The 25,499-nt window shown below is 32.4% G+C and overlaps 2 protein-coding genes across 2 annotated transcripts; one reads left to right on the plus strand and one right to left on the minus strand.

The window, feature by feature from the left end:
• Window positions 1–404: 404 nt before the first annotated feature.
• LOC115888519 (adenylate cyclase type 6-like) lies at window positions 405–15,987 on the plus strand (the record flags this gene model as incomplete). Its single annotated transcript, XM_030908268.1, has 4 exons — window positions 405–514; window positions 11,996–12,215; window positions 12,658–12,914; window positions 15,274–15,987. Coding segments are annotated over 4 exons (797 nt in total), but the record flags the coding sequence as incomplete, so codon positions are not given.
• On the minus strand, window positions 15,980–22,561 carry LOC115888516 (vitamin K-dependent gamma-carboxylase-like). Its single transcript, XM_030908265.1, is given in 12 exon segments — window positions 15,980–16,309; window positions 16,361–16,511; window positions 17,806–18,189; window positions 18,192–18,303; window positions 18,366–18,622; window positions 19,658–19,821; window positions 20,312–20,390; window positions 20,393–20,416; window positions 20,419–20,495; window positions 20,547–20,712; window positions 21,077–21,232; window positions 22,238–22,561. Coding segments are annotated over 12 exon segments (1,986 nt in total). The 5' UTR covers window positions 22,401–22,561; the 3' UTR covers window positions 15,980–16,056.
• Window positions 22,562–25,499: the final 2,938 nt, after the last annotated feature.

The following is a 25,499-nucleotide window of genomic DNA, read 5'->3' on the forward strand; positions in this document are numbered from 1 at the left end:
AGTAAGCGCCATTTAAAAATAAAGAAGATACGAGCCAAATAAATGACGTCTAAGGCTTGTCCTCGCCAAAATTGTCATACATTGTCATTCCGCAGCCGTCTTGACGCCGGTTAGTATAAGATTTTCTATCGACTGCTAAAATCCTGCTACTGACAAGTGCCCCACCCTCTTTTCATATCATGAAGTACGAATTTATATTTACAGTAAAATCGTTGTAATAAAAAATAAAAAATAAATCTTTTGGTGTTAATAATTATAATTTGGATGGAGATTTTTTCACTATCATAATATAATCCGATTTTTAAAAAATGGTGAATAATCCCGACACAAAGTAAATGATTGGTATAATTTGGAAAGTTTTTGAAAATAAATCTCTCTAAATTCCTGTCATGTTTCTTTTACAGAGGAAAAGGAAGACATGGAACATTTGGAGGCATACAACCGAAAATTATTAGCCAATATTTTACCAGTTCACGTAGCCGAGCATTTCCTAAACACGGACAAGAATAACGACGTAAGTATAACCCTCATTTCTTTTATGATTACCATACATTAAATAAGGAACGTAATTTGTTAACAGGATTTCCAGATCCCAAAACTAAAGAACTCTGTTTTTTAGAGGGTTTTGCCTTCTGAATATAAAGTTGTCTTCAAAATATTAAAAAAAATGCCTCTCTGTCGTTTGTATAAGATTACTGAGAAAAAAGTATACATGTTTTTGATGTGCTTTTGTAACTCTTGTTAAATTTCGTTTATATAGATGGGACGGACTTGCTTATGTTTAAGTTTAAATAGATAAATAACACAACCAACATTACATAAAATATTTAAATTTAGCCTCAAAACAGATTTGTAAAGATAAATATTTTACTTTCGAAACAGTTCTAATTAGCGTTCAACCTAATTTTCAGTTTTCTCAAAGGAAACGTAAACTCGAGAGTTAGCTCTCACATAATAGAGTATCTTGATAAAACAACTTTTACTTGAAAATTATCACAACCCATTTTAAACATTTACACGATGTCTCGTAAGAAGTGACAATAGAAATTTTAGGCGAGATTTGAAATTTGGTGTAAAAAATAAGGTATCTATACTAATATATAAAATCCTTAAGTGACTGACATACTGATTAATCACGATCCTGCTCAAACCACTCAACGTAAGAAGCTCAATTTTGGCATACAGGTTGATTCTAGGGTGTAGAGGTTCGATAATAAGGGATTTTTCGAAATTCCAGTTCTAAGAGGGTGAAACCACCCCTCAAATATTACAATATTTCTTATTTAAAAAACGGTCAAGTTTCCGAAAAAACGCCTAAACACGTATATTTTATTTTGTTTTTTTACATATTTTAAGATTTTTTAAAAATGTATACAGGGTGTTTCGAAAAATCTGGTCAGTAATTAATCACGATCCTGCTTAAAGCGCGACGTAAAAAGTTTATTTTTCGCAAACGGATTTTTCGAAAGTCAAATTTCAACAAGATGAAACTACCCCTCAAATATTACCAAGTTATATATAATACCGATAATATCGCCATATTGTTTTTTCTTATGCTGACATAAATGTGAGAAAATTTTACCCAGTTTGTATGTTAATGGAAATTCTTGCTTTGCTTATCATCACCATTACAAATGATTAATTCGCCGCGAACGAAGTCGCTGGTACACGTTAGTGTTGATATAAATTTGTATTGTAAACTATCTCATACGGGTAACGAAAAGAAAAACCCTAACAATAACTTTGTTAAACAAGGAATATAAAATTACCACTAAAGCAACTTGAAATCATAAGTAATTAAATCAAAATTGAATAACAGATGCCAAAATGACGAAAATCACCAGATGTGAGATATGTGGCGTTGTACTTTAGCAGTAGAGAGTTAGCGACATATTTAACCAATCCATTTGCACGAAACCTCAAACAGTATGTTCATTAAACAGGATGGTCTGACTTTAAACAAAGACACTAACAAGTGATAAACAGTTTTTTGTCATAAAAGATTATCTAACGATTTTTTATCGAAAATGAAAAACAGTAAAAAAGGAAAAAGGTTTTATAAAATAAATTTGAATTGATAAAAATAAATTATTTAGTTCAATGCTACGGTAAGGGTGATGATAGTTATCGGAAAATATGGAAGGAAATATGGAAACAAATTTAGATTGAAAAGTGCCCATAAGTACAATGTAAATACTATTTGGTGCTATTCTTACAACGGTCGCTCTCTAAAGCTTTTGATAATTTCGGAGCGGTTCGGCTTTTTCCGGAATTATGTCGCCAAATATTGTTTATTCAAATTTATAAAGATTTTTTATAAATAAAATAAAGTGTGTTGCATATAAGAAACTTTATTCTATATCAGGACATGTATGAAAAGCTATGAAACGAAACCGACGTGTTGTGACTGTGGAAATTACTTTGAAAATGGACTTTTCGGTATTTTTTCAATGAGGTTTCTTCAATGAGTTTAAATTTTGAAAGATTTTATAATTTGTGAAGATTCTGACTTCGACAAGAGAAAATTATTTCTGTTCTTGTTTACGGTTATTCTTCGCAACTGCTATAGCAGCACCAGATCCCGTACAAGGTATGCACTCCAAAACAATTATAAGTTTTGGCCATAGTTTTGGCGGCAAGCGGAGCATTCCAATCTAAACTTGTTTCCTTTATCTATGACAACAGTAAAGAATATGACGCTAATCAAATTTAATGATACCCATCTATCAAAGAATGAAATCGAAATGATATAACCATAGAAACGCCTTTTGAGCAAACATTTTTATAAAGAATGTATTTTACTTAAAATGTCAATAATAAATGTTTGTCCTCCTGTAAATACAATCCGGGAACATGCTGTATATTTCTATTAGATGAATCAACCTGCATATACAGGTTGTTAATTTGTTTATTACTCGCGGCAAGAGCTTTATGGTTGAAATATGGCAACCTCGGCCCCCTCCTCGATAGACGACGCGACGGGACGAGTCGGCAGAAAACCCTATAAGTGCATGCGTTCTCAATAGGCAGTGTTGCCTTCTATTCCCCTATAAGTAACTGTCCAGTTAACCTGTATAAAACAGAGCAATTTAGTACATAACTTAATTTGAAGGTAGTTTCGAAAATCATCTAGTCTTAGTTATTATCCTGAGATTTTAAAATAAACGTCTACATTATGAATATGTGAAGACAATTAAATTAATTTGATTAGTACTTTTTTTAGATTGTTTAGAGCAATCAGCAACAGAGTTTCGATGTCCAATGCAAACAAACGAAAGCCATTCGAAAGAAACTTGCATTATATAAGGCTTTATTACTGTTGTTTTTTAATAAAGCATTCAAATGCATACAAATAGACTCTATGAGCAGTTATTTATAGATGTTACCGTTTGAAAAAAAATATTTACCATTATGAAGATGATTGGACTTTTTATATCGAATTTCTCAAACAGTCATAGCCTACTAAAAGATTTTAAAAAATACTTATATTTTCTCTTTTTATCAGAAATAATGAAAAATATAATTTTTTAAATGGAAATCATAGTTGGTTATGAACTTAAAAAAATGCTGGCGTTTAACACTTTCCAACAATATAAAGTTATATGTATCTATTTTGAAGAATAAGAGAAATATTCTTTAATAGGATCTTCTTTCAATGCGCAGTAGGGAACGCAAAGACCGGCAGCCAGACGGGCCACATGCTGTTCCAGAGAACATAGTAAACGATATATTAAGGAGCCAGCTTCCCTAAAATACTTGTTTTCCCGACGTTGCTAGCTCTCGTACTATACGTTTGTTTTTTATTTTAGAAGCTACAGACGCCCGACGCACTATTGCCGAACCCTGTATAACAACAATACCTTCTGTAGTCTTAATTTTAAAGCTAACCCTTTCCAATTTGTGTAGAGTTAATAACACAATACAAACTTTTCAAGAAGAACTCTATTAAATAATCATTGTTTAGAACGGCGCGCGGCGACAAAACGAGCAACACGTTTTAATTAAATTCAAAAGCTGAAAGAAGTTTGGTTTCGCCAAGTAATCCTGAATAGTTTTCAATGTAAAATTTAATTTTAAAGAGCTGAAGAAAGATGATACTAAAGTTTGGAGTATTTTTCCCGTCCGATACCATTACTCGGCTGACGCGTTAATTTGTTTAGAAAGTTTTATTTCGAGTGTCGTGTAACACTTCTTTCAAAAACGTTTTGAATTTCAAGTTATAATTTTCGTAAGCTTCCTTTTGTTTTATCAAGATGTACAGTTTAATGACTAACTTATAACATTACTCGCTGACGAGTATTTGACACGCATCAAAAGATGGTTACGTAAGGTTACGTTGTCTTTCGTGAACTTTTCTATGACTGAAAAACCCGACACGTTATCTCCCTTCCGCACTACAAACATTCAAAAATCGTATTATTTTGTTGCCTCTTTACTTTTTGGTTGTCGTTGTTAACTGAGTTTACAATAATTCTTCTCCATTGCACTCTATTGTCCGCTGCATCCTCCCACTGATTCTACATGCCTATCCCCTTTAAGTTTTCATGAAAAATATCCTTGTATCTTTTGAGTTGTCCATCCGGTTTCCTCTTACCGTCTCCAAGATCACCGTAAAGAAAAGATTTCGGCTGGCGATTTTCCTGCATCCTCATACGTGGCCAGCCTGTCTTAAGCGGGATTTAGTAATCATGACTTCAGCGTTCTCGCATCTAAGTTTTCAAGGACTGATTGGACGTTTGAAACATGGTGATATCATTTGATTCTTAACAGTTGTCGAAGGCGTCTCTGTTGCAACTTGTTTAATGCGTTCGTGTGCTGGCGGTACGGCACCCAAGTTTCGCTTCCATATAACATAGTGGATAGTGGGGTTATTATTGCTCGGTATACTGCAAGTTTCGTTTTGTGCTTTAAGTCATGATTATAGAAAACGCTGTCTTTTAATTTCCAGAATGCTCTTGGAGGCGCTGCTAGTTCTGTGCTGAATTTCAGAGTCGATATTGACCTTTTCCCCAAATAAAACTGCCAAAGTAATTGAATTCCCTCTACATATTCCAATCGTTCTTCTCCGATCATTATAGCACTGTTTTCCGGAGGAATTCACATTATTTTAGTTTTTATCGATATTCATTCAGCTTAAGGCCCAAAGCCTCGTATACCCAGGTATATATGTGTTCAGCATTGCTGGTATTATGATTATTTATTATTTGATTAAAGCTCCTTTTTCAAACTGACTGAAAGTGGCAAATAAAACATGTCCGTACAGGATGGCGCCTCTCATACGACACGAAGGTTTTAAGTAGAACAGTAGTTTATATCGAAATGAAATGTTGGGACGAGGGGTGTCTCACTATTGGAATTACATGTACATTTTCTTGGCAGTCACTGGCAGTCATTGGCAGTTTTCTGGCAGTCGCGTATAATAATTACATGGCAGTCATAGGCAGTCTTCTTCATAGTCATTGGCAGTCGCTTAGCAGTGGAAGGATATTTTGGTACGTGTACATTTTTTACCCGAGAGTGAGACACCCCTCGTGTTGGGAGCATATGTAGGTTAATTCATGGAATTTTATAAAATATATTCTATACATATAGAGTTCTACTGGGTGTGCCCACAAAAGTTACGCATCAAAGTTGGGTTTCTTGTAATGGACACCCTATAGTAATCGATTTTCGGATTCTAGGGAAAAATAAAATTTAGTCTCATTAAAGAAGCATATACCTAAAATGTAAGAATTTTTATATATTTCACATTTTGTGAAAATAAGAAATAAAATCTAAATTTCAATATTTTTTGCCAACCATACCAATAGGTATGGTAGGCTATTTAAGATCGGCAAAAAATTTTTTTTTAATTTCACTCAAAATGAGTTATTTGGGTCATAAATGACCTAAATACAAAATATTTTCATGGTGTCTGTCTGTCTGTCCGTCGGTCTGTTCGTGGGTCTGTCCGTCTGTAACACGATAACTCAAAAACCGCTAAACCGATTTTAACCAAATTTGACACAAAAAACTGTGGCACCGAGAATCTGGCCATTAGTTTTGGTGGGGGTGAGGGTAGGTAAGGGGGTATGGGAGGGGGTTAAAAATTTTAAAAAATCATAACTCCAAAATTACAGTAGCTAGCGAAACACGGTTTTCAATTTAAGATTAGGAATAATATTTGCAACAAAATTTGTAATAACATCAAAATCAGTCAAAGTCGCAGTTTTTGAGATAAAAAAATTGGAAAAATTCCTTTACTTTGAATATCTATCTAAATTGTAATTTGCCTGTGTAGCCTGATATTTAATTACAATAACTATTGTATGTTAAATCAAATTAAAATTTTACCCGTAAAAAGTTATACAAGGTGAGACAAAATTAATATTGAACATTGGTCTCTTTTAAAAGCAGTTTGTCCTTTATTTTAAATGGAACACGCAGTATATTATTTCGGTATTCAATAAAGTATCGAATAATGTACTGGGTGTTCCATTTAAATAAAAGAGTTACGCAGTTTTAAAGGTGACCAATGTTTAATGTAATTTACTCACACCCTAAATAACATTTTGGATCATGTTTTAATTTGATTTATATAAAAATTACAATAGTTATTTAACTAAATATTACGCTTATACCGGGTAAATTTCAATTTAGGTTACTTTAATAAAATTACAAGCTGTTCTTCATTTTTTAGAAAATATTCAATATGTCAAAGACCTTACATTTTAATAATATACTTCCCTATAATGAAACTCGACTTTATTTTTTTCCCAGAATCCGAAAATCAATTAATATACAGGGTGTTATATCACAAAAAACACAACTTTGATGTGTAATTTGACGACACCCTGTAGAACTCTTTAAAGAAATGCTCCAAATTAACCTACATATGCTACGTTTTAGTATAATATGATCGAAAAAACAGCATCGATGGCTATGAAATGAAGATCGCTGTCATTTTATATGTAAAATTATATGGGGAATGTCATCGATGTTCATTTCCAAAGCCAACTGGACGCCGTTTTTTCGATCATACGGTGATGCTGCTAATAAAAAAAACCTTACAAAGTTAATAAAACAAAATAATCTATTTATATCCCCTTTTCATATCAGTTTGTTTAGAATTAAAATTAAATTTGAGAGTGGGAACTCTCCAGCGCGCTCTTATACGGAATCCCGGAAAAACTCTGGAATGTCCGAGAGTGTAATTAAGAGCGTTTATGTCCTGAATGCTGCGAACTGAATTATGCGTCTATGTACAGAAATAAGCGAGTAAATATTAAATTTCGCTCTACTAATGAAATGATAAATTTTGCAAGTTTATTAGAGAGGACTTAGACTTAAAGGGCGACGAGATTAATTCCAGCGAATTATATGAATTTGTTTGACGGCGTGATATACACCGAATTACTACTAATTCTAAACTTTATTAAAATTGCTATAACATTCTTAATAAAAAACAGAGTACTTATGAATAAAATTATTAATAAATGTTTTGTTTGTTCCTCAACAACAAAAGTTATTTATTTTATTTTACTCCTTACAAACACCTATTGAGGTAGCTACATGCAAAGGTCTAAAGAAAACAAATACAATCACAATTACTTAAAACTAGACAAATCAGCATGTACTACAAAAGTACATAAAAATAATATAAATAAAGTAACTACCTATTAACAATTGGTAGACCAGTTATTTGACGCATATTTAAGATGTGGTCTTACAAGAGAGGTATAAAATCTTGTAGTTGATTGTATATCGAAATCTTTACTTCTACGCATAACAAAACCAAGAATTCTATATGCCTTGTTAATCAGGGAGTTGTAATGATTGTTAAATTTAAAATTGTCCTGAAAAACCACTCCCAGGTCTTTAACTTCCTTACACCTCACAACCTTACAATTTCCAATGTAGAAGTCTTCAATGACTGCATTGATCCTCCGGGAAAAAGAGACAACACAACACTTTCCAGTATTAACAAGCATCTTATTCTCCTTAAACCGATCCAGGTTCAAGTTGAAATCACTTTGGAGAGCTCTAGTATCATCAATATTATTAATTGGTTTAAATAATTTAAAATCGTCCGCAAACAACAGTCCCAAAGACCTAACCCTCAGACTCTCAGTCAGGCAAATCATTAACAAAGATTAAAAATAACAGAGGGCCAAATACACTGCCCTGGATTACCTCGGAGGTGCAACATATTGATTGGAATAAACATTACCTATCGTAACTCTCTGAACTCCCGAAGTTAAGTATGAAGTTAAAAACCACAGCGACTCACCTGATAACCCTGATAAAAATTCACCTTATCATAAGCATTTGCACAGTCCGTATATATGACATCAAGTTGCTGTTTGTTTGATATTGCCTTCGACACATGTTCAGAGAACACATATAGGTTTTTAACTTTTGACCTTCCCGGCAGGAAACCATGTTATGTTGATATTACACATTAATACTATTATAACAGATCAAGGGATAAACCGATTCCACGTACCTATTCCATTTCCAAATGTCAAAATAACATACCAAAAGGTTTTCACTATTATTATAATTATTGCCACCCAACATATTAAAGTAGTTTTTGCTATTCCTTTGTACCTGGACCGGGACCATAAATTTAAAAATAAGACCAAAAAAGATAGTTGCAGAGTTTACAACACCTGAAACACTCTCTTCACTATTCGGAGAATAGAACGAAACAGATCAAGGTCGCGTTTCGTCCCATAACTTGTTTCGGCTTATCTCCGTTTGTCTTGACCTATTTCGATTTATTTCGACCTACTCCCTTTCTTAAAAGCGCCTCAATACTCATGAAATTGCGGAGAAGGGCGTGGGAGGATTTTTTTGGCGTTTCCTGTTGTCTCGTTCAATTTCGTTTCATTTCGAACTAATAAAAAAATGCACAGCCGAAACTGATTGACATGAATTGAAACACGAAATTTGGCAAATGTGTTCCTTGAGTGATTAAGTGAGCACTAAGAAGGGATTTTTGGAAATTCAACCGCTAAGGGGTTGAAATTACGGATAGAAGGCGATAGATTGCATACAAAGGTGTTAAAATCTGTTCTAAGAGTACGAAATTTTGTCTCTTAAGCGGCATAATTGAACACTAAGAAGCGATTTTCGGAAAGTAAGTGCTCAAAAAGGATTTTTAAAATTCATCCCCTAAGAGGGTGAAATTAAGGATAAAATTTTATACTAGTGAACGTTTGAATATTTGTACAAAAAACACAAAGGTTTACAGCAGTTGACAAAATTCACAGCAGTACTAAAATCAGTAAAAACTAATCATAGTTATCAAAATAACGAATATGCTTTCGAACTGTCTCCAAAACGTAGCGGTATCTGTGCCCGAGGTAAAGGACTTTTTTTCATAAATCTTAATGAAATAGACGTTTCTAAAATGTCTGTTGTTACGATGATATTTCATTAATTACATCTCGTATACTATACAAGCGATGTACAAGTGAGAAGCGCGCAGCATTATTATAAGTACAGCAATATGGCAGCAGGAAGCATCCTAGTATACTTGGTCCAAGTAACTTTGACCGTGTCGTCCTGCCTTTAACCAACGTAAATGAATAGTATTAATAAAAAGTCTTACTTGTAACCTCACATTGTTGTCAACATGACATTGTGATGAGGGAAAAAGGCTGTTAATTAAGAAAATCAGATATTTTGCTTTCGCCCATATGAAAGACATAAAGCACCAGGCTTTGAAGAAAATAAGTAAACTTTCATATAATCTCCTCATTAGCACCCAACTTCTTCAAGCGGATAAACCACTTTTGGTAAATTTATTTACACTCACTAATGTACACATTTTATGTACCTCTTAGATTAAAACAAGCCGAGCTTTACCTTTGTGTGATTCAGACCTTTTGCTACACTTCAGAGAACAAAAGAGACGACCCTTGAAAACAAAAAATACTGTTTACCCTCTTTAGTATATTAATGGGTATTTGTTTAAAAAAGTTCTTCTCCCACAAAATATTATATTCTGGTACTTGAGGTTTCCAAGTTGAGAATTTATTCCCTGATGGGGTTTCTAATTTTATTCTTTTATCTAATTAAAAATAATTGACATTCCAAGAAAATCTTAAGCGACTTTATTGTCGAATATTATGCAATAAAGAAAAATCGGGAGCAATCAACAAATAAAAAGCAAAAATTGTATTCAAGAAACAAAGGTATTCGCTGAGAAAATGGATTTTCCATTCAAACATATAATTGACCTAGAAATGCTATTTCAGATTAACTATTCTATATATTAGTAGCTGAAGCTTCTGACGTCGACAGTGACAGCTAAATAATACTTTACATTTATTTTCACTACTTGTCATATGTTATGCCGGGTCCAGATCAAGGCGACAAAAACTAAACAAGATTTTGAGACAAAAACAAGACAAACTTGAGACAAATTGTCCACATATCGCAAGGACAAAAGTACAAAAAAGTCAAAAGTTTAGTTGTTGCGAATGAGTTTTATTAACCATGTGTGATTTCACTGGTCTCCTACTGTTGGCAGCACACGCCATCCACACTGCACCGACAACTTGTGGGAAAATATACGAACAAAACATAGACACTTTGATCTTTACCGATTCGAGACGGGACATTGAAAAGTCTTCGAATTTTGAAACAAAACAAAAATGTCGCAGAAATGTATTGGATTTGTCGCAATTTTATCGTAAAACATGAATGTTTCTGTCTTGTCGTTGTTTTGTCTGCTTGGTCTGGACCCGGCATTAAAGCTACGATATACCAAATATAAAGAATTTCTGAAATATTTATTTTTAATGTTTCTATTGTAGTTTTAACATTTATAAACGAATAACTTAATGTCGCTATCAAGGATCTCAGCGGTAACTACAGGGTGTCTCAGAAATAAGTGTAAGTATTTTAGGGGGTGGTAGATCTGGTCAAAAGAAACATATTTTCTGTTTACCATTTTTAAAATAAATTGATAATAACTGAGTTATTTAACTTTAAAAATTTAATAAAATAATGGCAACATTTTGAGAGCCGCCAATCTATAATCAGCGGCAAATACCAAGCAATTACCAGAATTTCAGCTTGTTCGATGCCCAGTTGACACGCCGACTAGAAGATTTAAAAGCGATCTGGAAAATTCAGATTAAAAGTAAAAAATTACCATTAGAAAACGGGACTTGGATAGTGATAATTCTTGACAGCACTTACATGTGCATTTGGCACAAAATACATTCTTATGCCATCTGAATTATTTAGGATTATTTTTTGAGAATTTAAACTACTCTATTTTTTATCTCACATCTTCTTGTTTTTGTGAATAAACACCAAAATAGTTGATAGTTCTATTTGAATAATACAAGTATTTTATTTGCAGGCTTAACTTACAGATCTTCTGCGAGCTACACAACTCAAAATTCACTATAATGCCACTCTTAATTTTTGACAAAAAAAATATCCTTCTAAATTTACTACCTCTAACAAAATCAATTATTGTAGAATAAATAATTATATTATTTACATAAAATAAGCTTAGAAAAGCACAATAAATACCCAAAATTTCAAATCAAATTAAAATGTGCCATGGATACACATTATTATGTATATTATGTCATGGATACGTCCTTATATTTTTATTAAAAGCTAAATTGATTCCACATAACCTTTTTCCGGAAACTATTACCATATGTTTCCCTGTATCGGGTATGTTTTCCCTGTATATTCCAAAGTTGTTTGGTATATCCCGTATATTTCTACACCCCTATAATTAAAAATTTAGTACGTCCATGATACAAAGACAAAGGCACCGGATATCACAGATATAATTAAAGGAAAGCAAAGTCCTTTGTCAGTTTTGTCTCTCAAACACAGATTTATCTGCTTTCAGTCTATAGCTTTTTTACAAAACACCTACTGTTTTGGGACCTGGGAATTTTTGTCGAATATAAAAAATAATTAAACAAAATGAACAAAAACAATCGGTATTTAAATTAAGCAATTAATTCCTTTCCAGGAACTGTATCACGAGCAATGCGACTTCGTTTGCATCATGTTCGCTTCGATTCCCAATTTCTCCGAGTTCTATGTGGAGCTGGAAGGCAACAACGAAGGAGTGGAATGTTTGAGGCTGCTCAACGAAATTATTGCTGATTTCGACGAGATGCTGTCCGAGGACCAGTTCAGATATATCGAGAAAATTAAGAGCACTGGTGCGACATATATGGCGGCATCAGGTTAGTTAATTTTAGTACAGTAGAGTACGTACAACTTTTAGAAAAAATTGTAATATACCTAATCTAACTCACAACCTACTTGTTTGAAAACTGGATAAAAGAAAATAACATCTAACAAGAGAATTAAATATTGCTTGAATAATAACAAAAGATCTGTTTATATTCTATAAAATATAAAGGTCCTCACAAATATTTATCTCAATTTAAACAAAACTGTTAATATTTGGTTCTAATTTATTTTCATTACTATTTGGAGACATCTGTACAGGCTGTCCCACTAAGAATAGCTCTCGGCTGTATCTCGAAAAGTATTAGCCGTAGGGCATACGGAAAAAAATATTTAAGAATAAAAGGGCTATGAGAAATTGCTGGAAATTATTTTCAAGTTCGTAAAACGGCCGCTAGAGTTAAGTTCAAATAAATCATAAACTTCTTGTTCCAGGTTTAACGCAAAACACTTGCGACATGCAAGGCTACAGGCATGTGATCGCTATGGCGGACTACGCGCTTAGATTGAGGGAACAATTACAGGAAGTGAACGCACACTCGTTCAACAATTTCAAGATACGAATAGGTATCAATGTCGGACCAGTGGTGGCTGGCGTAATTGGAGCCAGAAAACCCCAGTATGACATTTGGGGCAACGCGGTTAACGTGGCCAGCCGAATGGACAGCACTGGAATATGCGATAAGATACAGGTAAAATTAGTATATAAATTATCATATTGTATTGTTTTCATCCGCAATTACTGAACTGTACTTAGATACTAATCAAACAACAAAATCAATCAACATAATTGTGGAAAAGGGCAATGATACAAGGAATTACTTTATGCCGTTCAATTAAAAAACAGTTTTATAATATTTATGACAAAGAGGACTTTTCTATTAAATTTGTAATTTTCCATAATAATTATTCTTCTGTTGTTATATAACGCACACTTGATCACAAATATTTTGATCCTATTATATGATACATCAACACTCAGAACCAATGGGCACCTATCCCAGCATCCTTCAGGCAGATATCTACCCTATCGAAAGATGCGTACAACTTATCTTAGATAGAATCTATCGGACACAAGAAGAAACACTGTGAAAACACAGGACTTGGTCCTAACGTACGAAGGAGAAGAAGAAGGACACAAAAAATAGCCATCTTTTCCAATAGTCATTCCATTAAAAGCGATCGACTCAATCTTATTATGTAAAACAATAAGAAAGATGATTGCAGAAGACATCAAAAACTACAATGAAAAACTTGTACAAACTGCAATCGAAAACAGAAAAATCTATAAGAACGCTAAGAAATCCCTCATGATCAGAAAGAAGCAGCTAATCGCATTAAGACAACAATATCAGAATAACAGATAAAAACGAAATTATAAGCCTGGTAACAAGGTTCTACACAGCGACCTATATAAAGCCCCAAAAAAACATACCTACGTGAAGAAGAAAGACTGCCCGTACCACAAGATGACGCCCCAGAAGTTCTCGTGGGAGAAGTAGAAAACGCGCTTTAAGATATGAAAAATAACAAAAGAGCAGGGAACGACGGAATAACAGCTGAAATACCTACAGTACGCTGGTAGGAGAACTTGGAAAATGCTTCACAGAATGTCTAAGGAGAAAATATATACCACAAGACTGGAATAGCGTCAATGTAATTCTAATTCATAAGAAACGCAGCAAGGAAAACATCAGAAATTATAGACCAATAAACCTACTACCAGTAAAAACAAGATATTCGCAAAAATAATAAACAACATAATACAAAACATGCTACACGCTGCACAACTAAAGAACAAGCAGGCCCTAGAAGAGTTCAGCACGATTGATCACGTACATAGAGCCGAACATAAACTAGCCTTTGTAGACTTTGAGAAGGCTTTCGACTCGATATATCCTAAGGCAATAATCTATATACTTTGGCTTCTATACAAAGAAGCCAATGGAAGAGAAATGATATTTAAAAGAACTCAGAGTTCCCAACTGGCAAAGGAATACGACAGGGAAACGCGATATCCCCAAAACTATTACAGCAATATTAGAAGAAATCTTCCGTTAACTGGACTAGTCCAACAAAGGATTAAAAATAGATGGAGAATATATTAACCATCTAAGATTCGCTGATGACATAGTCCTAATTGCCAATAGCCCTGAAGAACTACAAGCACAAATTAAGGAACTAAATACAGCAAGCAATAAAGTAGGTCTTAAAATGAATTTAGCAAAAACTATAGTAATGTACAACAAACCAGTGAAAAGAAAAGACATTCTAATAAATAACACAACACTGGAAATAATAGAAGAATTTATATATTTGTATATTTGTCTACCACCAAAAAATCAACAGAAGAATTAAGTTAGCATGGAGTACTTATGGAAGAAACTCAATCATATTCAAATCTAGAATGCCTATATTGAATGCTTATTATTGCCACTCTATTACATTCTAAAGAAGAAAACATTCGACCAATGTGTACTACCAGTCATGACCTATGCATGCGGAACCTGGACACTTAAAACGGACATCATCAGGAAACTGCAGATCTCACAACGCTCAGTGGAACGAAATATGCTGGGAATAACCAAGAGGATCGTAAAAGAATAGAGTGGATACGACAAAAGACCCAGGTAATAGATGTCATCCACAGAATCAAATCTCTCAAGTGGTAATGGGCGGGATACCTGGCAAGGAGGACGAACAACAGATGGACCAAAAAAATTACAGCATGGTTAGGTTAGGTTATTAGGTAACTACAACCTAACCATAATTGGAAACGGTTGAATAAGCTGAAAATGATGATGATGCTGACACTCTCGACAAGATAGAGTCTTTAGTCGGTCTAGGAGTGAATAGCTATGACGATCTTGTAAACCGGGGAGAGAAAATTTTTAAACTGACGCTTTATATCATCTTCTCGGGAAAATATATGCTGTTCTGCATACTTTTTTCAGTACATCTTATTGTACTGAGCACATTGGTTGTACTCTTAGTTCACTCGAAAATCGACATTCAATAAAGAAAATATTATCATATATTTATTGTTTTCAGGTTACGAAAGAAGTATATCAAATCCTCAACGCAAAAGGCTACTTCCTCACGTGCAGAGGAACCATCGAGGTTAAAGGTAAAGGTTCGATGGAAACCTATTTTCTAGAGGGCAAACCCAAGTCTCCTCATACAAATATAACTGTGAATCCCCTGGCTGTACCCCCATCCATGAATACATCTGTGTTAGGAACAATATCAGAGAAAAATTAAGATAAATATTTATTTTATTCTGTCCTTCAGGTTCTGTTAATAGAGAAAGTTAGTGTAGGTATTAGTGGTTTTGTATAAGAAGTCGTATCAACTTTTAAAATGAGCTTTAATAGTTTCTGGATCGGAAATAGTATAATAAATGTTTGTAGTTTTCTATGTTTTGCAATTTAGAGATATTCTTATTGTAGAATTCGAGTTCTTATATAAAACCATTTAATAAAAAGAAACCTACATTAATATATATGTTTTAACAAAGGAATCCTGACTCCCCAAATAATAACCATACCGTCACCTTTGGCCTAATCTCTTAATCATTTAATTCTATTCATCGACTGAAGATAGCTAGATAAACTAAATCAAAATCATATTTTATTCGATAGAATGGTATTTAATTGGGGAGTCATTATTTACTTGTTATATAGAAATACTCTTGTAAATACTGTTTCTTAAAGTTTATTTTTATGTATATATAATGTTTTTAATAAAATGTCAAACCCAACAAAATTTGATTTATTTCTAGTATCACCATCAACACAATACATAAATAGAATCACTTCTCCTCTTATTTAAACATTAAATATCAGGTTTTACTATTCCGTTCTTTGTAAGCGGATAATCAAACAATATATGGGTGGTAGCATTCCATATTAAATCAATCATCCGTAAAAAAGCAGCGTTTCGGGCTGAAATATCTTCAATCAAGGGAAAAGGAGAGTACGTTTTCATGTCTTTATCATCACCGTCGTCATTTTCGATAGGTCTTTGAGAAAATGTATACATATAGCATGAAGGATCAGCACTCACTGTGTGTATTTTGTGAGTATATCTAAAATAAGAACCAACCAGTTATAAAAATTAATTCTTCAAGGATTCTTACCCTTCTAGAACTGACACAGATTCTCCAGCTGATAATTTCATACCAAGTGACTGTTTAGCTACATAGTCCATTTCGTATACTACTTCACCTCTCAATACCGTCAAAGATACATTATGAAAATCCTCCTCAATGAAATTTTCCAGATACATACCTATAAATTAAAATGTGTTTATTGAAGTAAAACTTCTTTTCGCGCGATGGGAGTAAAAATTCAAGGCCCGAGTGGCGTCAGGAAAAGTGGTAACGATCGGAGGTTAAGACGGAGCGCTGTAACTCGAGCCCTATGTGAGCTAAGGGGCTGAAACTCGGAATGTAGATGGAGCTCGTAGAGCCCTATCTTTTCATAATATTTTTACGACGGTTCGTGTACTATGAAACCCCATCATCAATGGAGAAAAAATTGTTGGTTTAATGGGTCTTTGATAAGAATATACAGAGTGTTTTATTCGAAAAATATATGTTTTCCTCAGGACTGAAAAGAACTGAATACACCAGCTCGAAAGAAGCTACACCTCTGGATTCTACGCAAGAAGTTCTATAAAAATGCATTTTCATCTTTCTAATAAGTTAAAAAACAACCAAGATACAGAGAACGTCCCAAAAGAGCCACTTTTCAATTGCACCCTATATCTCAGAAACAAAGAGGGCTATAAAAATTTTGTTGGTGGCATGAGTGGTTTCGTAAGCAAAAAGTGTCGCAAAAATCGCAATCCTGTATCTTTAAAAATAAGCGAGATATCATCTAAAAGTGTCGTTTATATACAGGGTGAGTCTTAAATAAGTACAAATATTTTAGGGGTAGTATATTTCGACCCCAGAAACATGATTATTAGGTTTTTTTCGCGAAAGAAAAATTTTGAAAATTTGGAATTTTTTGGAAAATTGTTTGGATTTTTTTTTAGTTTTTAGTTAAAAAACATAAATTCTTGATAATATAGCAAAATAGGAAGTAGATAAAATTTACAAGAAAGAAAACCGAGAAAAGATCCAGTGGTTCTCAAAATTTAAACAAAAAAGTTTTTTTTGGAAATTTTTAAAGTAAAATAACTCGGTTATTTTGGACTTATTTGAAAAACGGTAAAAATAAAATATGTTTCTTTTAGCGTGATCTGCCAGCCCTGAAAATATCTGGCTTATTTAAGACTCACCCTGTACAGGACATCCTGTACTGCAACAATATTATGTTCTGTAATTCTTATTTAGTCGATTTTCAATAATAAAAAGCGAAATTTAAAATGTCAAAAACAAATTGAAATTTCAATAAAAATTAAATAAAAAATAAAATATAAGTTTAAAAAAAAGTTGACTAATCAAGCCACTTTACTCAAAAAGAAAATATAGCTAGATAGATATTTCCAACCAAGTTTCGACACACAATATTTTAATAAACAAAAACACTATATTTAGATATAAATAAAAATATTGAATATTTCAGTAATTCATACCTGGAAAATCAGCAACAAAAATCACATTACTTTCATTATTCCATGAATGCACATGTTCAGTAATTTCAGGAATTTGTTCCCTAAAATTGTTATATTCAATCATAAGAGGCATTAACCACTCAACCGGTTCAAATGGCGACCACTTTGCCCGCAACAAATCATAATTAGGGTCATACATTCTCTGTTGAAAACGTCCATTTAGGGAACACCAGACATCTATATAAATCGATATATTTTTCGAGATGTCAGGAATAACAATTTCTGCATTATTCTCTTTAATGCCTTCATTCAAGTTCTTCTTTATACATTGAGCATACTGCAAGGACATATCTGCATAGTAATTCCATCGATTTTTTAAACTCCAGGCGTTAGGATCTAGAAATGTTCTTGTCCCGATTCATTATCAACAACTTTAACAACCACAAGAACGGAATTCCAGGAATGCACCATCATGTCCCAGGAATATCCGTACAAACCCTCAGTCCAAGTATTGTATCCCCTATAATAATATTGAGTTAATAAGAATATTTATCTAACACATATAATAAGTTTTGGATTACTTTAGTTATGAAATGGGAATAAGGAAGAAACACTTGTAATCCCATGTGGAAAAAAAGACAAGCAACAACTAACTTTTCCTTTAATTTAATTGGGTGACTATATATTTTCTTTCGCTCGGTCTTCTCACGTTTCTTTTTAAAACTTTGATTGGCAACGTTTGATTGAAACCTATCGACTATAGAAGACCAAAAGGTTCGAGGCCAGTTTTCTTTACAAAATAAAGGCAACATTGCCAAACATACATAAGGGAACATTCCTGTAAGAAAGATTAAAATGAGTGGCCAAGCTAAATAACGTCAAAGGTTTTGTAGACGTATCTGTTTTAAAAAAAACTTTTAAAGTGTTCTCGGATAGTTGCATTGAAATATTTAATTTTTTTTTTTTTGTATTTTTTGCTTCCCCGCGACGGAAAGAGATAAACTTTCCGAAACGTTAAGCATTTTTTTGTTCGTTCGGCAAATTTGTTTATCTGTAAAAGTCTGGCAAGTAGTTTTCCTTGGATTAGCGCAGGAGTGTTTACAAAAATAACTATTTTATTTTGTAGTTTTGGTGTTTTGTAGTAGTGGCAAAATACCCATATAGGATTTTTTTGGAGAGATGTATCCGCCACATAGGTATAGACATTTTTTTAAATACTTATACAGGATCATTCAGCTCATTCGACAACTGAATGATGGGATCATTCGAGGACTACTAATGCTACAATTTAAAATTATTTTCAAAAAGTACAGAATGTCCCAAATAAATAAAAAACATCAAAATTTTATTGTTTTTAATGGAACACCCTGTATATTATTACATTTTTAATTTCTGCGATTATAATAAAGGTGAGTTTTATTAAGGCTTGCCGCATTTTAATCTTAGCGTTTTTGAAAAATTTACGATTTTGTGAAAATGCAGTAGGTAAATAATTTTAATGCATCATTTCAATACACAGGGCATTCCATTTAAATTTAAAGAAATACAACTTTGATATTGTTTATTTATTTGGGACACTCTCGGACTGTATATTTTGCAAATTAGTAGCAATTTTAATGTCATATATAGCTTTAGCGGTCCTCCAATGATCCCATCGCACACAATTTTCAAAAATCTAATCATTTGGTTAGTATATTATGTGTCTAATAGCGTGAACAGCCTTGTACAGTAAAAGTGTTCCGAAATGGTAGTTTCCCTGTGATTTATAGAGTTATGGATGAAAATAGAGACATCCAAAAATAATATATTATCGCTAAAATCCCTACATCTGTGGTAGATTTATTAATAGAACCTCCATACAAAAAGTACAAACCTATACTGAACAGTCTGGAATTCATAAGATGAAACGTAGAGCAGAAGAATAGTGCTATAGGTCTGCTAAACTCTAGCAGCATCCAAAAACCAACAGTCAAATCCAATAGAAAACCAAACCAGTGTATGACGAGATAGTCAATTTGCTCTACGGAAAAAATGATTCTATAAAAACAATTAGAAGATTCTACTAATATACACAGGGTGAGGCTAAATAAATGCAAACATTTTCAGGGCTGTAAAGATCTCGATAAAAGGTACACATTTTCTCTTTACCGTTTTTCAAATAAGTCCAAAATAACGGAGTTTCAAAATTAAAAAAATATATTAATTTTTAAAAAAATTTGAGAGCCACCGAGTTTTTTCTGTATTTCCATCCCATTTAGTGCCGTAACCATAGAGTAAAGCCGCAATATATGGCCGTAACGATAGATATAACAATACATTATACCGTGGGAAAATTTGTAATGAACAGGAAGTTCTAAATAAAAAGTTCTCTAAAATATACAGGATACTTTAAAAGAAAATGCACGATTTTCATCATCTTCTTGTAGCAAAAAAAAACTCATAGTTCCTGGGGTCGAAATATTCCACCCCTAAAAATAGTTGCACTCATTTAAGACTCACCCTGAATTAGAGGTAGTAAAAAACTTACCTAAATGGAAAAAATACCCAATGTTCCCCTAATCGAATCAAGGAATATCCTTCTAGCCATTCTGTTCCACTTTTCTTCATCCTGCTAAAAAGTATAGCATAAAAACTGATACTTTAATATAAAATAATTCCAGTACGGTACTGGCTGATTTCTAATACTCTTGTTAATCACACTATCTATAGAGCTAAAAATGAATTTTCTTAATTCAAAAGTACGTACAAATTTAATTTCTTACAAAGAATGGTTAGCTGAAGAACCCATAAGAAGTATTGTTACTATCCCATACAAATAACTATGATTATTCCAGTAAGTCTTATCCATTAGATGAATATACCAATAGGGAATACCAAACATGAATACACCTATTCGAAATTTAAAGCCCAACATAATACATACAGCTCCTAAAATAATATTTATAGAAATATTTTAGGATTATAAAATACAGTTTCGTTCCAGCTATGTATAACACCAAAGTAAATAGTAAAACTATCAGTTGTCCATATCAAGATGTACATACCTACTAAAGTAAGAAAAAATATGAATGCTTAACTATATTTACGCCAATATTTTTGACGTACTAATATGAAAATCTACATACAAATGAATCGAAAAATACAATCAATTATACCGATCTTTCTATATCTACTGTATATCTGTTTGTATTATCAATACTCTTCTTTTAGAAATATATTGCTTAAATTTAATTTTCAAAGGGTAATCATTTGGGACCACCCTGTAATGTTAATAATAGAATCGTATAGCTACCTAACCACATCACTCCATACAACCAACACATTAGCGGATAGGATAGTGGTTCTAAACTAGGGAATAACGGGAAATGACAGTCCTGCGGGTTTCCCCATCGTAAATCAATTTCAGACCCTCCTCTCTCCTCAAAAACATCGATAGACATCAACAAACCTAAAAATAAACAAAAATGCATATAAGTATATGCAATAAAAATTAAGTAAATTAGATATATAGAATTCTTTTTATACTAGATACTTATATTATACAATATTCTTGTTATCTTGTTGAAAACATATTGACAATAAAAAATGTATATAATATATTACTGAAACGGCATTTTTAACAATACTAAAAAGTAATTAAAAGAATAAATTAAACCACCAATGATAATTAAAAAGAAACTTCCATCAACAATAGCAACGTCTCCTTAAAATAGGAGTTACAGAATTTCCTATAATCACAGTAAAATGTTAATCTGAAACAACGCCTAATAGACTGAAAAAAATATTTTTATTCCTGAAACACTTATGGTAGATACCAAAGATTTTACTGACAAATATAACTATTTAAAAATTGATACCTTTACTTAATCAAAGATACATTACTTTATAAACTACCATGGAGTACACATTAGAAGCTATAAATAATGTTTTTTGGCTAATTTATATCCCGAAAACTGCTGAGTATTTCATCACTGAATCAGAAAACTAAATTGCAAAGCTCCCTTCACTATCAGAACCAAAAACCGAAAGATGAAAGAAAAAATATTTGAAATAAAAAAACATTTAAAATATTTAACACGAACAAATATAATTATTAGCCGTAGAATACCTTGACATTTTCATTATAAATAAATATAGTCAGATTTGGCCCTTAAATTAGCTAGATTTTGGCTAATCCTTTTGATATTTATTTCTGGCGATGAAACAGATATGTTAGAAGTTAGAAGTATTTGTTGGTAAGGCAAATTTGTTTACAGGTAAAGACCAACTTATAAGCTGGTTTTCACTTGAAATCTAACCAAGTGACATTTTAAAAATAAACAGTTAACTACTTTTATTTGTAGTTATCTGTTTCAGTTCGAAATGTCCAGCTGTTTCCACACATTAAAACCTATGTTATTATTCCTTTTTTACTAGTAACTTATGCTGTCTCATCAAAATATTTTAAACTTACCAAATAAAAATCTTATTATTCCTAAGCTTGAGGCATCTCTGGGCTCATAAAAATATCCTACAATGTCTTTATACGTCAAATTCTTTATTTTATTCAACCGTTCTGTTAATTCTGACCAAATTCCTCCACATTTTTCAGAAAGTACACTGGATTTTATACGCATATTTCTAGTACCTTTACCTGTAACTAGAATTATGCCATTATAACAAACGGATTCAGGACATATAATACATATTAAAACGAATATTAAATAACCTAACTTAAACTAAAAATAAACTATTATTTTTTTCTAAAGACACAGACGCTTATTTTTGTTTACTTATTTATAGAATGATTTATTAAGCAAGATGATTTATAAATCTCTATTCGATTGAACTTTGGCTTCTTTATCGTTCGTATCGTCAATGCGAAACATTTTTGGCTTAATTCCACTTGGAAATATAAGATCGATTATGGAAAAACCCGCTTGGAACTTAGGTATTCATTCGATTCTAAATACATGGCAGGGGAAAATACCGTATGATCGAAAAAAACGGCGTCTAGTTGGCTTAGTAATGACCATCAATGACATTCCCCATATAACTTTAAATAAAATGACAGCGATGTTCATTCCACAGCCATCGTTGACGCCGTTTTTTTTTCGATTATATTTCCTATAGAATAAAAAGCAATTTTTCGGTAAAATGGCAATCAAGATGGCTGGTATCACCATGGCAATTTTCTAGTGACAGTTAGTAACTATTTTCAAAATCGACATTAGTTTATAGACTTTATTTAAATCTACCGGGTGCGTCTCAAAAGTGGCTCACCCCTATAACTTTTTTATTTTTTCAGATAAAAAAACGAAATTTGGTATGTTAGTGTATAATATAAATTAGGATTGACTGATGTATTCATTTCTTTTCGGCCACTTCCTGTTTTACCGGAAATGACTACAACTTTTAATTTTTAAATGGCACCCTGGGTAATTTGTTACTTTATTCGATAGAAAATGGCACTCTAAAAATATAATGACATATCATATATTAAGTTTTGGCATTTTCGCTTAAAACAAAATTGTATAGTTGAGATGTATATTAGAAGTCGATACCAAAAATAATAATAAAAACTGCATTTAGGTCGATCATAACATATGCAGCAGAAACAAGGTCTGATACAAATAGAGTCGAATTGAAAACGCCAGCAAAAATCAATACCTACAATAGAAAATGGTACAAAATTATTAGAACACAATGAGGGATACTAAATACAGGAAGGTGGATACGATCGCGGGGAAGATTGTGGAACAAAGCTTGCAGAAAACGTAAGACAACAGATTAGTTGAAAGAGCTAAACGAAACCAAGTTAACAGTAAATAAAAAGTGTAAGAAAGACGTCCAAAAGTAGTGGAGAGAATATTGTAGCTCATCTTCCAGGGAAGGCGATGATTCGTGCATCACGGATAAAAATATTCTCTTTAATTCAAGAGTATGGGTTTCAGTTCTATAAACTTGGAAATATATATCCTCCTGATATGTCCTGAATCCTGTTAGGGAAATTAGTAATCTGAAGCCAAATATTCGTACATTATATATAACATATATGGAAATAATAATCATTTGGGACAATAGTCTACTGACATGAAATAAAATCCATATTAGAAAGAAAATAAAGATTCATCCAAAACATTGAAATTAGTGGAATAAATTAGTGATTTCAATTAGATTTTACACTTTTAGTATACGATCATTTACAATGTCTAAAAAACATTTAAAAAATATATATTTGATTTATAAAACAATAAAAATAATTTAAATAAAATAATAAACTTTTATTTCTATACTCTTTATTTTTCTCTTTTTTACCTCTTTAAAAAATTAAAAGTTTGTTAACCCCCTTTATACTACTAATTGAAAATTAAGCTTTAAGCTTCATTCAGAACCTGGCAACTAGTGGAATAAATTAGTGGTTTCAATTACACTTTATACTATTTAGTTAATGATCAATCACAATGTTTAAAAAGCACAATTAAAATTAATAGAATATCCTAGCAACAGCTTGCGGTGGTCAGTTGTATCCATAGAGAAAACATAATATTTAGATTATAAAACAAAAAACTTTTGGTATTTAACCACAATTTCTCTTCACGGATGCAAAGGCCAAAACGACATTCAAGGAAATCAAAGGCCAAAACGACATTCCTCGCAAATTTTGAAGTATAATTAGGGGAAAAGTTAAAAGTTTGGAATGTTTACATTGAAACCAGAGGCACAAACTTCAATGCTAATTGAAACCACTAATTGCGAGGTTCTGAATAGAACTTTATTCAGAACCTAGCAATTAGTGGAATAAATTAGTGGTTTCAATCAGCTCAGAAGTTTGTTTCTTTAGTTTCAATGTAAGCATTCAGAACGTCAAAATTAGTGGTAGATATTTTCAATTAGTAGAAAAACAAAACAAACAAATCAAACTTATACGCTAGTTGATACTACTAATTGGGAGGTTCTGAATGAAGCTTTATTCAGAACCTAGCAATGAGTGGAATAAATTAGTGGTTTCAATTAGCGTAGAAGTTTGTTCTTTAATTTCAATGTAAGCATTCATAACGTCAAAATTAGTGATAGATATTTTCAATTAGTAGAAAAACAAAACAAACAAATCAAACTTCTACAGTAATTGAAACCACTAATTTATACCACTAATTGGGAGGCTCTGAGTGAAGCTCTGAAACATTGGTTTTACTCGCAACTGCATCCTTTTCATTAAAAAATACTAGTTTAAATGGCTTTAAGTGTTCATGTTCAACTATGATACAAACTGCAAAATAAAGTTCAACAAATCAACATCAAATTTAAACTTTATAGAAAACAATTTATTATTAACTTTATTAAGTTTCTATTCTTACCTTCTTTAAAAATTCTACATCAACTGCACAAAGTTTCTAGAGAATTTCACTATTTATTCGAAAAATGGTCGCCACAACAACAAGGGTTCAGCGAGACGTAGGTAATTTGACGCGCGAATATTCGCTTTGAAAACTTCTTAATTTCCGATCATCTTCCAGCCCGCTAGTTAAATATGTTGTTACTTCGACGTTGTATCTAATTTAAATCAGAAATCATTTGGCTTCTGGAATAGACTAGACTCAACGTTGGTTAAATTGTGTAAAAGATGATTTAATGCAAGCTCCAGGGAATACATTTCAAAGTAGCAAAATAATATCAATAATAAATAATCAAAAATATTTAATATTTTTTTTGCATTTCCCCTCCACCAAAAATAT

The sequence above is a fragment of the Sitophilus oryzae genome, unplaced genomic scaffold (assembly GCF_002938485.1).
Source record: "Sitophilus oryzae breed Bouriz unplaced genomic scaffold, Soryzae_2.0 scaffold_778_pilon_pilon, whole genome shotgun sequence".
Lineage (NCBI taxonomy): Eukaryota > Metazoa > Arthropoda > Insecta > Coleoptera > Curculionidae > Sitophilus > Sitophilus oryzae.